The sequence below is a fragment of the Dipteris shenzhenensis genome, chromosome 1 (genome assembly GCF_047967505.1).
Source record: "Dipteris shenzhenensis isolate YYH24624 ecotype China chromosome 1, Dip_SZ_1.0, whole genome shotgun sequence".
NCBI classification, from domain to species: Eukaryota; Viridiplantae; Streptophyta; class Polypodiopsida; order Gleicheniales; family Dipteridaceae; genus Dipteris; species Dipteris shenzhenensis.
In genome coordinates this window covers 50,226,210-50,241,235 of record NC_141596.1, presented here as the reverse complement: position 1 = coordinate 50,241,235, position 15,026 = coordinate 50,226,210, and the positions used below count along the sequence as shown (strand labels likewise).

Here is a 15,026-nt window from a genome sequence, read left to right as displayed (position 1 = left end):
CCTTGCAATACTAAAGAAAGGTGCACTAGATCATCTTCAGACTCCAAATGAGAAACCTTCTAAGGAACTCAAACTATCGTCAGTTTCCAAAACTCCCGTAGAAGGGGTATTGGAAGTCCTAGCTTCCAACCCATATATTTCTTGATCTTTTCATTCTCTACTTCGACATCTTCAAATAAATGTTGGTTTCTAGGTGCAACTTGTATCACAAACCATCACTCTTTGTCCACTTAATCAGGTTGAAAGACCACATAAAACAAAAAACCATGATATGTTCATGCAAGCTTTAATAAATTTGAAGGGCAAGTGGTATCCATATAAAAGATACTTACTTGCTCATAGTGTGTGGGTAACACGAATTTGTCACTAAGGTCATCCCAAATTTTTGTTGAGTCGATGGAAAAAACCCCACTTAGATCCTTCCTAACTGTACTATTGAGCACCTCTGCAGATGACTTGAACCATTTCACATCAAATATAAATACTTTGAAATTTTTAAAATTCACTTTTGAAAATATCTTGTATGGTTTCAACATAATCCATTTTTCCTGTGATGAGCAGGAAAGCCTAACTCAATTATATCATTATTTAGCAGCATTTAAAATTTGAAAATGTAAGCACGACAATCGTATGGCAACAGCCAACACAAGTACACCGTGTTCTTAGATGCATTAGCCTCTAGCCTTAAAGAAATATTATATCAATGCAAAGAAAGTTGTTTTTTTTTTCAAAGAATGCAAAGAAAGTTGTTAAGGAAACTTTCTTTACATGAAAACTCCCATGCACCCCCTCATCAGAAAAAGCAAAGCAAAACAAAACTTTGTATTCATAAAAATCAGTCTTCTATACTGCAACGGTACTTGAGGAGATATCTCAAGCTGTCCTCAATTGTGACAATGCCATGACAGTTGCTGCTCTTCATGGTGTGTTCTTTGCAAAGCCCTGAGGAAAGGCCCAGACAGACATCCAAACAGTAGTGGCCTTTGAAAACATCAGTAAAAGCTCAAAGAAATTACAATACAAGGTTTCAGCAGAGGAATGTACAAAACCCAAACTATGACAGCAGCACCCTTGGGAAAGTAAAGGTGGAATACACCCTGGCTACCTTGTGGTGTATAATTTGTACATATTATATCTATCAGTTCATCAGCAAAGGCAGCACTGGATTGCATATTATGCTCAATCCTGCCTCTCATAGCACAAGCATTCAAAATTTGTGCCGGGCGGTCCAAACCTGACCATATTTCTCTGCCAAAACACGGGTATGACATGTCTTTATTGATTTGGACCTGCTCAATGATTAAAAATTGATTCCACGTCAATCTGCTTATGGAACATGACTAAGTTTCTGAGCCATGTCATGGGCTAAAAAGGAGTTTGAAAAAGTCGGTTGCAAGGAGCTTGGATTCGCATGGCCTTCACCTTGCTCCTCCTTTGGCCTCAAGGCCAGAGCCTGCCCAAAAGATTCTGCTTGCAGCATCGGCCCTCCACGTATTCCTGAATTCGTAAAGCTAATCGGGGTTGGGACAGAGGTTTCTGTAACTCCTCGACCTCTACCTTGCTGATCAGCAGACGTGGCACTAAGCATATCTCCCCCCGACACGTTCATACCAACAGTCCTATCACCACCACCCTCCAGCCTATTCTCTAGTATCTTTCCAGTCAAATATTGATCTTGTAATGAAGGAGAAGGCCTTGTGATTGTATTAGCACTTGAAACACTTATGTCAGTCTCAGCAGCAGGCAAAGAGACTAAAGCTACAGTGGATCCACCATTATGATGGTGGCTGTTCCTTGCAGCTGGTACATCATGATTATGCTTTCCCTCATAGGTAGTTATCACAGCTTTGGGGTCTGTTGAAGACCGTTCAACATGTTTCCGAACTGAGCAACCCAGGTTTGTACACTTGTAGTAGCTTCTGCAATACCAGGTTTATACCAAGTTAGTACCTTATTCCCCTGCTTGCTCATGTAATTAGCATATTTCCTATTCTGGTTTTTTTAATACCATTCACTCTACTCACTTCAAGATCAATTCAAAAAATATTCAGAAATATAAAATTCGTACAGCTGAAACCACCTTCATTCCTCAAAACAGCAAAATTTTAAAAATTCCATCATATCATATCGTCTCTCGTTTATCATGCATCATCATGGTATATTCCAGGGTGGCTACTGGAATCAAGTCTACTCATCTTAGCAGAATTGTCTTGCCAAGCCAATTTTCACTATCATAGTTGTGACCATCACATGTGAGCTGAGGCTACTGACCCAAACTTGACACATGAACCAAGAACCGCTTATCTTATCTGAATCAGCTTGCCACTTCTCATTACCATAGTTATGGCCACCACATGTGAGACTCCCTTGAAATTACGACACCTGAGGCTACAAGCTGGCTACATAGTACAGTCCTTTGTGCAACCCTTGGATGATAAACTTTCCGAGGGAAAATGGTCCCAAATGCCTCTTCCAATGGTCAACTGGGTCCAGTCAGGCTCTTTACCAAGCTCCTTATCACTATCGTATTAAGACCGACCTGTAAAGCTATTTTATAGCTAGACAACCTCATTGCTGGCCTCATCTCTTGCAAATCTCGAATGTATGGACATTCCAAGAGGATGAGAGTTCAACTAAGACCTTGTTCTTTGACACGCACATTCTTTCCTTCAGTTTTAGCCTTATATGATGATGGGAATGTTCTTTGCACAATAAAGGAATTTAGTTGGTTCAGGCAGCAGATATGAAGGCCTTTATAAAAGTAATGAAGCTAGAACATGCATTTCCTATTGACCTTTGGCATAGGAGGATACGTCACATCAACTTCAAAAGCCTTTGCATGCTAAAAAGGCTTAACATGGTGGATGGCTCACGTCCGGTAGCCACATGTGTCTGCCATGGCCGTGCTTATGGCAAGATGCATAGTTGCCTTTCCAAAGATATGAGCAGAAAAGGGCAGCAACCCCTCTTCATCTTGTGCACACAAACTTGGTTGGGCTTATGAACACCGCAAATTTTGGTGGAAAGAAAGCTATAATACTTTCAAAGATAACTATTCCAAATACTTTGGGTGCATTTATTAAGCAAGGATTCGGAGACATTTCTCAACTTCTTGAATTCAAGGCTCTTATTAAGAAAGAACACTAGGAAACCTCCTCTGGATCTGCCAGGTCATGACCTCCAAACAAAATACATACTGGTAAGATACTACCACCTAAGTCAATGGGAACAACTCCATGTGGCTCAAGGTCCTGCCTGAAAGCTTGCCTCGATCAAAGACTTCATCGCCACTGCGCCTGTTTGGCAAGTATCGCTGTCACTAGCAAGCAAGCAAAATCCTCCGTCTAGATCTAGAAAGCCTGTTGGCAGAGCATCTTGCCACGTGCTACTAGAAGGCTGGAACAAACGATGTGGCGGCTGCAGAACCATCCTTCTGGTCACCGGTCCCCTCGCTGATCCTTTGAGGACACCGCTGCTAGTAATGACTTTCATAGTTGCAATGAAACACGTTTTTTATTTTTTGAAACGTTGCCAAACGTTTGGAATAAAAAACACATTTTTTTGGCAGTGGTTTTTGGGGCAAAAGGCCCTAAGGTCAATTTTTGGCCCTATTTTTTATCAAAACAGTCAAAGGAGCTGTTGCCATCACGCTTTGTTGGAAAACGCCTTCCGGGGCTCACTTCTAAGTGTATGAACATATTAGATTGCTGAAATGTTTTCCTCCATGTTCCCCAATGTTATGGGTGCCATTAGTGCATGAAATCATGCATTTTAGGTTCCAGGAATGTGTACTTATATACTAGGCATATAATTTTTGGTAAAACAAGCACCTGGGGAAAATTTTGAATCGAAACACGTTTGGAACAAACGTCTGGCAACTACAATGACTTTTCTGGCCACATCGGTTACATATATGTGAGGTCTTGAGTGCTTCCCATTCCTCAGCTGTCAACTTCTTCCGTCCATTCTCTCATAGGAACGAGAAAGTGGGAAGAAGATCAGAATTTTGAGACAGAGGGTTAGTATAAAAGCAATGAGTTCGAAAGATTTTGCAGGTGGAATAGCTTCAAGGAACAGTTCACCACTGCCTACACTCCTCAACAGAAGGAGTGGCAGAAAAGAAGAACAGACATCTAATTGAGGCAACCAGGTCGATGCTCAAAGACGTGCATATGCCAAACATCTTTTTGACAAATGCAATCTTAGAGCTGCATACGAGCTTAATAGGTGTCCCACCAAAGCAGTGAAGAACACGACATTATGAAGCTTGGTCAAACAGCACTGAAGTGTCATGTATTTGAGAGTTTTGATGTATCTGTTATGCACATGTTCCAAAACAATAAAGACAGAAGCTGTACGACAAAGCAAACGAATGCATTCACATTACAAGCTGTATAACCTTAAATCTTGCAACATAATCATTAGCAAAGAGCATTTACAACGAGAGGCAAAGTCACTATGCTGTCTACCAAACCTTGGATAGATGAAGAGGAGAAAGTGGAAGAGGATGCTTTCTGTCACCCAAAAGTGAACACTTGGGTGCCACCAAGGAAGCTCCATTGAGGTGACCTTGGGGACCGGTCTTCACATCATTCAAAAAAATCATCATCTTCTAGTGATAGTGATCTATAGCTGGCTACTGGTACTCTTTTGGCACTAGCTTTTGGTTTCAAAATTTTGGACTTGGGAATAATTTTTGAGACACTGCATGGACTTTGATGTGTTGATTTGTAGGCTCCACAAAATCTCTAGCTAAGGACACTAATGCTCAATTCATACCTTTGATGTCATTTCTGAACCAATGGTCACATCTCCTTAGATTTGGCTCAAAAGCTTAAGGTGAAAAATCTTAAACCTTCACCTTTTAAGGTACGTGGGGTTGCTTTAAGGCCAGTTTTCAAAGGGATGTTGCAAGATATATGTGTAAGCATTTTTGGCATATCAACCTAATTGTAATCATTATGGAAAATAGTATCCTTTCCTATGGGCCGACCCAAGTTAAATAGTTCATGATTGGGGAACCAAGGTGATGACAAATTTGAACCGAAACCTAGGAGGTTCAAGGTCCAATAAATCCCCAACGAGTACCAAAGAACCATCAACCTCAAGATGTCAAAGTGAAAGCTAATGGAGCTAAAATCTTAGTAGGCAAGAATGACCTATTCCAAGTAGCAACAAACTTCAAAGAAATTCAAAAGCTAAGAAGTTAGCTCAAACTATGGACTACGTTTCCTACGAATTTCACTGAAGACAACGAACGAGAATGCACTTGAAGAAGCTGAGGCTCATCTTCTTGACCAGACGAAGTCATTATGTGAAAATTTATTTGATGGCTGAATTGGGTGGGTTTGGCTTTTAGTGACTCTAGTGCAGGAGGCCATACCAACGTTTTTGTAAACCCACCTCTGCCGCTGTGGAGTCCATAGGGATAGGGAGTAGCGGGGGCTTCCAGATGAGAGACTCGTATGTATCAAATTGGTCACCGATGCCCAAGCTACGCAATTACATGTGTTAATTAGTGGACATGTTCCTTTTAGGGGCGATATAGAGTGGTCGATTTTAGGATGTATAAATGGTAGGGAGGGAGAAGTGTCGAGAGATTTTGAGAGAGGATTTTTTGGAGAGGATGCCGTGGAGCTAGGGGGCACGCTGTGGGAATTCAAAAAAAGGTGGTGTACAATTTTGGCAATGAAAAATACATTTTAGATTTAGATCGTCCTCTCCCTCCTTCACCCCTGCTGGCATGCCAAGCATGAAATTCATGGGGATCTGTTGCAGGCTGTACGCCTGCCATGAAGCTTTGTCTTGCCAGGCCAGATCCAGGGCCACATGCCCCCACCATCTTTCCTGCACAAGGTCTTCTTTGTGCTGCCCATGTCACAGCCTAATCATTCCTTGGTCTACCTCCCCCATGCTCTCCTCATTTGGGGGCTCACAGGTAGGGAGGTGACCATTCCAACAGTACCCACGTGATTATGAGCTTCATAGGGGTTGTCCATAGGCGTTATTAGCTAGGTGGTGTACGTTGATACCTAGCCTGCAGAAATGGTGCGAGGCAAATATATTTTCTGAAGAGGCTTGGGAGAGAAGTTCGCAGATGGGTGATGCGAAGGTTTGTGTGGTGCGATGCGACTTACAATGTTAAAGAACGAAGGTTAATGGATGGTCACATGCGACGAGGCAGAAGTCAGCAAGCTATGATGGAGGCTGAGGGTAACAGATGAAGAAGAAGGTGAATGGGCTGGTCGATGGGTAAGATAGAGCAAGATCGCAGATTTTTTGGTATTGGATGTATAGCACGATGGGGAATTGTAAAGGCGACATGTGTATAGCTATATTCTTAAGGGTGGTAGTTCTAAGTTTATCATTCATTACTCCATTTTGACGAGTGCTACAAAGAAGACAGTTTGTTTGTGTGCAGCAGGCCAGTAAGTGGGTTTGACCAGTAATTCAATGACACAAAAGGGGCTTTTGATGCAAACCAATGCCCAAAGATGTAAACTATACAACGACAAATACGCACAAATGTGGTATGTTGCACTTCCCTTTTTTTTTTTTAATAAATAAATAAAGTAGCTGTATCATATTAACAGGGGGGGGGGAGTACCTGAAAAAAAAAACCCTACAAAAGGTGGCCAAACAAATGGGCAGGGCCCTAGGCCTACACTCGTAGAGTAGAGGGAGAGCTATAGTCAGATCTATTTCCAGTGCCAGGATAAATCACCCAGGCATTGGCTTTCTAGAGGTTTGCCCTGTTCTAATAATTTAGCCACGTCGTACAAGGTGGCTTTAACCACTCCAAAAACTACAGCCTCCCCGGTTCCCGCGGGTATATCTTTCCTAAAGATTACTTGGTTCCTGACAGTCCAAATGGACCAGCATACAGCCCCTCTAATGAAAGGCCAGCAAGCTTGTAGAGTGGGAGGGAGTCCAGAGGCATCTCCCAGTAAGCTCAATTTCCAATTGTTTCCAATGGAAAACTTCGTCATTAGCCCTGCATCTCTGACCGCTTTCTCTATCTTCTCCCAGCTCCCTCTGACCGCAGGGCATTGCCACATCAGGTGCATTATGGATTCCCATGCACTCCCACACAGGGCACACAAGGGGGAAACCTGGAATTTTTTGGCAATTTTGGCTCTTACCGGCAGCCACTGGTGTAAGATTTTCCAGAGAGTGAACCTGAATCTGCCCACACAGCAGATTTTCCACACTTCCTTGAATCTATCACGCCACCGTCCATGAGCATGACGAAGCCCCCATTTCTTATTCAGGTTCCAAACTGGTATGTGACTTTCTAGCAAGCATCTATACACCGGTTTAGCATAGATCTTCTTTAGAGTAGTTCTCCCCAGGCACCACTGCGACAGTCTCCTTCCTGGAGATTCTATGGAATTAGAAGGCCATGTTTCTGGAATCTTTTGTAGTACATCATGGATCAAAGCAGTCTCCTGCACTGTCAATAGGTAATTACAGCTGATGTCAACTAGGGGGATCCAGTTAACCCCTTCTAGGTTCCCAGATTTGTGACCAAATGCCTAACCCTTTTCTGAAAATACCACGTGCAATCTTCATGTTTAGGTAAGCTAGGGAAGCTCCATTGTGTGTCACAGCTTTAGACCACCAAATACATTCGCTTAGACCTGCATCTCCTTTAAGACCCCCTAAGTTTCTTCATGAGCATTTATCAATTACCACCCTCCAGGCTGAGACCAAACCAGCAATCAAATCAGACCCTCTGATCCGTAATGGGAACTCAGAGAAGAGTCTAGAGCCCCAAGGGAGCCCCTTCCAAACCCCAACCTTTGGGCTTATTCCCATCTCAATGAACCATCTCACTACCTCGATCCAAGGATCTGATTCCTTAAATAAGCACAGAAGCCACTTGCTAATCAGAGATATGTTCTTGATGCTCATATCAGGAATGCCAAGACCCCCTTGCTGTTTCGGAGATTTGAGGTCAGCCCATGGTATGTAGTGCATCCTACGCCTACCTTTCTCTTCTGCCCATAGAAATGAATGGAGCAACCTTTCGATCTCTTGCCACTGTGTGAGTCTAAATGACCAAACCGAAGCAACATAGGTCGTGGTGGCAGAGAGTACATGCTTGATGATGAGTACTCTGGCATTCCAACCTAAGGGTAGTCCATACGAGCTTTCAGCTTATCCTTGATTTGATCTTTAAACCATTCGAAACGCTGCTTTAATGATACTCCAATTCCCAATGTGTAAGAAATCCTAGATTTACTATATTCAGAAATGTGCTAAGGAACAGAAAGGAGACTGAAATAGCAGAGAACAAGGAATATTTGTATTGCTAGTGTCTGTAGTGTGTCATCCTACAGTTGGGCCTCTCTTATATAGAGAGTGAAGAGTCACACATGAAAAGGTGTGTACTCCAAAGTGTATGTGCATGAAGAGGTGTGTACCCCTTGTGAAGGGTGTGACCCTTGATGAGAGGGTGCATTACAATGGGAGTGTCTTTTCAATAGAATGTCTCTTGTGAAGGGTTGTGCCTCATAGGAAGTGTCCCGTCGAAAAGGCATACCCTTCCACAAGTGTCCATTCATCAAACCATCCATAAGTCTAAGGTATAGAGAAAGAAATACGTCACAGATCGTGACATCCCCTCCCACTCAAAATAAGACCCTGGTGGAGATAATGAACTGATGTAGAAAATATCACGATAAATTCTGAAAATACTGCTGTAAAATGTCAGGGTACTGCTGTAAGTCTTCATCAGATTGCCAAGTAGCATCGGAGTCGTCCAGATCTCGCCAAAGAACAAGGAATTCCATGATAAGTCGATGTCGAGTCTCTCGCTGTCGATGGTTAGGAATACGCTCAGGAATAAGGAGAACATAATCGTCTTCGATTTCTAGGACATAATCACCTACAAGAGGAACTGCTTCATCGCCTGGAATGTACTTCTTTAGCCAAGAAATATGAAATGTCGGATGGATTTTACCCCATGATGGTGGTAATTCCAATTTGTAACTTAAAGGTGAATTTTTCTTGACGATCCGGAAAGGTCCATAGTATCTTGGTCGCAACTTAGGAAACACAGACTTAACCGTCTTATAGCGATGTGGGGCTACAAATAATAGCACCATGTCACCAGTGTCAAATTCCAGGTGACGTCTATGTTTGTTGGCCCACTCGATGTTAAAGTACAAAATTCGTTGGTTCAATCGGAGTGTCCATAAGCTGCTTGGAATGGAGTCATGCTGATGGCACTATGGAAAGAGCTATTATAAGCAAACTCAAGGAGTGGTAGATACTCTTCCCAAGCTGCTAGGCGTGACTGAATATAATGTCGAAGCATTTCTTCCAGAACTTGGTTGACACTTTCAGTATGGCCATCTGATTCTGGGTGGTACGCTGAACTGAACAGTAGAGTTGTACCCAAAGATTTGAACAATGAAATCCAAAAGTGACTGGTAAACTTAGGATCTCTGTCGGATACGATATTCTTGGGCAATCCATGATGTCGGAAGATGTGTTGTAGAAATAGAATGGAAAGAATCCACCTGGCATAGATTAGATCTGCCAATTAGTTGCGTGGAAAAGGCCTACAGATCACTGTCCGGAGGTCCATGTTGCCGTCCTTGCAAGTCCACGTGGATGTGTGAACAAGAAACAGATGCCTGGCGAGACTTTCGAGCCAGATGGACGTTGGCAGAGGTGTTTTTCAGATTGCGTGAGATCTGGCGCACTTCTCCTGCGTTGAAATCCGTGGCCTGATTAAGGTGGCCTGCGTTGAAACCTGTGGGGTACTAGAAGCAGGACCAGGCCTAGCTAGACGGAAATAGAGGGCAGCAAAGAGCCGCTGTTCATAGGCTAAAAGTGGCGTGATGAGCAGCAAGGGCCAAGCTAGTTTATTCGAGATCAAAAGGGCAGCAAGGGCTGCTGGTCACAGATAATCATGGCGATGAACCAACAAGAACTAGCTGCTGTAGAACGATCTAGCATATGCCAGATGGAAGCCTGAACGAAAGTGCAGCCTGCTTGAAAAGGAGAAGGCGGAAATCACATACGGCTGTTTTGGAGCGGAATAGGCAGACGTGAAATCACGATTGAATTTCGCCCTTTTTCCTTGCTGATTGGTAGTTGCCAAAAAATTAAAACGTGGGTTTAATGAATCCTTGGGTAGTCTAGGGTTTGGCCTTGGGTGTAGGCTGGTTGCCCTTTTTAGGCCCTCTAGGTACCCTTTTGTAAGTTGGTGCTTGGTGCCAAAGGGTGTGCCTATTCTAAGGGGTGTGACCCTTGGAATAGGTGTACCTTTTTATGAAGGGGTGTGACCCTATTTTAAAAAGGGGTGTCCCCACACGAAAAGGTGTGTCCTTTTTTCCACGATGGGGTGTGTCCCTTGGGTGAGGAGTCAAAACTCTTCATCAAAAGGTACATCCGATGGTGAAAAAGGTGCGTCCCTTGGTTTTGGGACAGACCAAGCAGTCAAAAAACTTTTGTCGTGTCCATTCACATCAACTCATGATGTGGGGGAGATGGAGAGGCCATTGATGACTTTAGGTGGGGTTGGCACTAAAAATTTTTACGCTCATTCTCTCCATCTCTTCCATGCACAATGTGCCCGGATATCCTTCTAGCGAAAAGAGATGTATCAGATAGGCGCTAGAAGGTGGGGGGCATTTCCTACAGACAGGAGCGAAATTTACTCTAATACCACTGTAAGAAATCCTAGATTTACTATATTTAGAAATGTGCTAAGGAACAGAAAGGAGACTGAAATAGCAGAGAACAAGGAATATTTGTATTGCTTGAGTGTCTGTAGTGTGTCATCCATACAATTGGGCCTCTTTTATATAGAGAGTGAAGAGTCACACATGAAAAGGTGTGTACTCCAAAGTGTATGTGCATGAAGAGGTGTGTACTCCTTGTGAAGGGTGTGACCCTTGATGAGAGGGTGCATTACAATGGGAGTGTCTCTTCAATAGAATGTCTCTTGTGAAGGGTTGTGCCTCATAGGAATGTCCCGTTGAAAGGGCATACCCTTCCACTAGTGTCCATTCATCAAACCATCCATAAGTCTAAGGTATAGAGAAAGGAATACGTCACAGATCGTGACACAATGGGGCCCCAAGATATCTCACAACCTGCCCACGATTGATCCATTGTACAGGCATGTTTCCAAGCCACTCCGGAGCATCATCATCCGAAGATCTGATAGCAAATGATTTCTTCCAACCACACACTGACCCTGAAGCTGTACAGAAGCAAGAAACAATATTATTCAAAACATTGATGCTATGCTGCTCTTCAAGCGAGAAGGCCATCAGATCATCTGCAAACATCTGGGAACAGAATTGCTTCCCTGATGGAAGCCTTATTCCTCGCAGTTGTCCCTCCTCCATAGCCCTTTTAAGGAGATTGAGCAGCGGGACCGAACAAAGTGCAAAAAGGAGAGGGGCTATCGGGCAGCCCTGACGGATAGAGTGAGTGAGATTAAAAGTTCCAACTATACCTCCATTTAGACACAATGCAGCAGAGGCATTCCCAAAGAGCATTGTTATCATTCGAATAAATGCTGGTCCAAAGCCTAACTTATCCAGAACCATGAGGATAAAGTCCCATCTTATGCGGTCGTTCACATTTGATGTATTGACTATCGTATTTAGCCCATAGATCATTTTGGTTTTCTGAAGGCATTAACTTTCCTCTCTCTCTCTCTCTCTCTCTCTCTCCTCACACACCAATGCACATCCCCCATGCATCTGCATCATCGTATGGAGTGTCTAAAACTATGGATACTATGGAATGAGCTACACCTGACAGAACCAGCATGCTCCTCTGGCAACCACAATAATCTATTATAAAGATTGAGAACATGAAGATCAAAGTTGGAGCTCCGTATCCCTACCTGGGGTGTGGATTGCCTTTCACCACTTTCTGCCCATACTTGCGCCACCTGTAGCCATCATCAAGAATATCAACGTCACTAGTGGTTTGTACAACTACGCGTGGCTCACGAATAGTCCTTAAGGGGGGAATCGTTGCTGAATCCCCTGGTCTCTCTCTCTTCCTGCAAATAAATACAAAAACTTCAGTGCGTATTACCACATGATTGCCACACCAAACCTGAACAAAAGATAGACAAGAACAATGAGCTAAATCAATACAATTTTCAGACAAGCCTATTATACCTGCGCTTGGAATCAGATTCATCATCATCCCCATCTTCAGCTTTACTCCTCTCACCATCCACATCATCATCACTGATGGAACCAAAAGACAGCTCTGCTCCACCAGAAGAATCAACCATTTGCCCCCTCATGGAGGATGGATCTGAAGACAATAGGTCAGTTTTTAAGTGAACACTATTTCCTTTCTCAGTGGCCATTGTCAAATATAGCCCATCCCTGCTACTCCCATGTAGCGCAGCCATGGACATTCTTCTAGTTGCCTGTGGCTTTGGATGGTCATGCTCACCTTTGTAGACAATTTCTGTAACTTGTCCATCATGTGATCGCTCAACCTTCTTTTTTACGGGACAATTAGGGTGTGTACACTTGTAATAGCTTCGGGGACACTCACTGCCCTTTACCTGCTTCTGGCCATACTTCCTCCAGTTGTATCCATCTTCAGAAGGTCTTTCAACCAGAGGAGGTGCAAGTGGGACATGAAGAGTGGGTTGTGAAACCACTGGTTGGGGCTGAAGAGTGGGTTGTGGACCCACTGGCTGGGAATTCTCTGAAGCATCATTCGATTGCCAGATAGTTTCTGACGGCCCTCTGATTTGGAGAGGAGTCACAAATTTAGGCGCATCCACGGATGAGGCCAAAGGTCTGATTTGCATGGGCACAGCTCCAGAAACTGCCACTGCATCGGATGATGATGATGGTAATGAAGCTTGTGCATGGGCTTGGGCTTGCAATTGCATATTGCCCTGCTGATGAGAAAGACCCCATTGCCCCTGCAAAACATTGAGAAATAGAAACAATAATCTCTACCTATCTTGAGCTGTATCTTCAGGATGGAGCAAATCTACAATGTACTGGCCTAGTCCTACTTTCGGACCCAGAAACCCCATGTTAGAATCAGCTGGGCTTTAGAATGGGCAACAGATTGAAGATCATCCATCATCATCCCTGTAAGTGGAAGCCTTCCATAATACAGACCAACATAGACCTATGGGTAAGATGATAAATGCTATTAGAATTCTCTGAAAAGGCACCCAAACTGTTAGCATTCAAGCTGTGCAGAACGTATTCGATAATGCAAACCACTCACCAAATTGGCAAAAGGAGGAAGAGGGTTTCTTGCTATTTTTGGCAAAGGCTTAAAAACAAAGGTTGGGCTGCCATCTTGATCAGGGTTTTTATCCATAGAAGAATCTGAAACAGGCGCTGCTGATGATCCACTTCCTTGGCTGATTGGAGGCAATGGAAAAGTTCCAGTTGTAGGAGAAGGTTCTGCCTGCTACCAGCCAGAAGCACACCGTTAAGGAGCAAGCCCCTCATATCCAACGCATACCTGTATGTTTGATTTTGTATGAAGTAGATTCCAATGCATGATCGTTAGAAAGACAGCAAACTAGCGTTGGAGTACGGGACCTCTGACAGAGATCTGCATTCACTGCGCCTGGAAGCGATTGGTTAAAACTTGCCTGCCCTGTCGATAGGAGGACGGGGGAGTCTAGCAACGTTGTGGGACTGAGTCCCGGTGGAATGGTCAAGTAGGGTGACCTAGGAATTGGCAGCCGAGAAGGTGTCATTGATTTGAAACGGGCTGTGTTGGATCGTCCAGCTCCAGGGTTTCCAGATCCTCCTGAAACCTTTTGTCCGAGTCCCCTTGCCGCTAGCCTATCCTCAAAGCTGCCGGCGGAAGATAGATTACTCTGATTTTCATTAGAAGATGAGCCCGCGACTCCAGTGCCTTCAGCCTTTCGTGGAGTGGGAGAAGCGATGGCTCCCGCTAGCAACTGTGAAAATGATAGGTCGGGCTCCTGCCCCGCGAAGACGGTAGGGCTTGACGTTATCTCGGAGCTGTTTTGAAGATCTTGTGATGGAATCCTGGGAGGAATGGTGAGGCTCGGACGCGATGGAGTAGGCTTGGCGAGCAGCACTTCCGCCCCTGCGTTTGGCCTGCCTTCTTTGGGCTCCATCTCACTCTGATCGATGGTCACGCGGGTTGCTGTAGCGCTGGGCTTCTGGACGTTCCCTGCCGAGCAGATTATGAGGAATTGGGAGGTTCAAAATGATCGATCGATACAATTGGAAGGGGGATGGTGCTGAATTGGATTGATTGGCATAGAAGGAAACTCCTGGCGACTAGGAGATGAAGCTGTAGACGCCATACCCGTGTCCTAACATCAGGAGATCAAGCTTGAGACGCCATAGACAGGGACAACGATAAGAGATGAAGCTTGAGCTGAGGAGATGAAGCTTGGGGCGCCATAGCCAGGTACTGGCGTCAGGAGATGAAGCATGCGAGGTACTACGATCAGGAAATGAAGCTTGAGACGCCATAGCCAAGGCTGATAGCAAAGCAAAAATTCTCTATGAAGGCATTCTCCCTTGTTCCCAAGCTTTGTGTGCAGCTAAGTGGCTAGGGAGGAGCGTGACTGTGAAGGGTGAGGGGGAGCTTGAGACGCCATAGCCATCGCGGGAGCTTGACAATCAATCGCCATCTTGCATCCTGTGGTCGTCTCCTCCATCGCCATCCCCTTTGGCTTTTGCCACCAGCAAGCAGCAGCTGCAGTTACCAGTAAACTCAGTATTGACTTTGTTTGTCATAAAAGCAGCTGCAAATTGACTTCTCACCTTACAGATTAGATTGTTCAATCTTCACTTTTGCACATTTGTTGCACAAACACAACTAGCTTCTAATCGGCTTATGGCTCCTACATGGCTCCTAATGGCTCCTCGCACTACAAAAATCCATATAGCCCCCAACCTCCTACGAATTCTCAACCCCAATCAACTACCAAAGAATCATAATTTTATGTAGAAAATTCCTAGTGCGTTCAGACATGGGGAGGAAGAGATAGGGAGGGAGAGAGGCAAAGGATG

General features: G+C 44.2%; 1 protein-coding gene across 3 annotated transcripts; it reads right to left on the bottom strand.

Moving 5' to 3' along the window:
- Nucleotides 1-842: 842 nt before the first annotated feature.
- On the bottom strand, nucleotides 843-14,708 carry LOC147905980 (putative WRKY transcription factor 20). Of its 3 annotated transcripts, XR_015541172.1 has the most exons (6): nucleotides 13,618-14,708; nucleotides 13,246-13,427; nucleotides 12,159-12,928; nucleotides 11,876-12,037; nucleotides 11,035-11,221; nucleotides 8,485-8,546 (listed from the first exon to the last, which is right to left on the bottom strand). XR_015541172.1 is itself a non-coding variant. In XM_087376005.1 (5 exons), exons 1-5 carry the CDS (start codon nucleotides 14,117-14,119, stop codon nucleotides 1,328-1,330), a joined length of 2,208 nt encoding a protein of 735 aa, XP_087232131.1. In that variant the 5' UTR covers nucleotides 14,120-14,708; the 3' UTR covers nucleotides 843-1,327. The 3 variants fall into 3 exon arrangements, 2 of the variants coding, with proteins under 2 accessions (XP_087232131.1, XP_087232143.1); XM_087376005.1 differs by lacking the exons at nucleotides 8,485-8,546; nucleotides 11,035-11,221 and adding an exon at nucleotides 843-1,919; XM_087376017.1 differs by lacking the exons at nucleotides 8,485-8,546; nucleotides 11,035-11,221 and adding an exon at nucleotides 843-1,919 and having other exon boundaries at nucleotides 13,246-13,431; nucleotides 13,569-13,695.
- Between the last annotated feature and the right edge of the window lie 318 nt (nucleotides 14,709-15,026).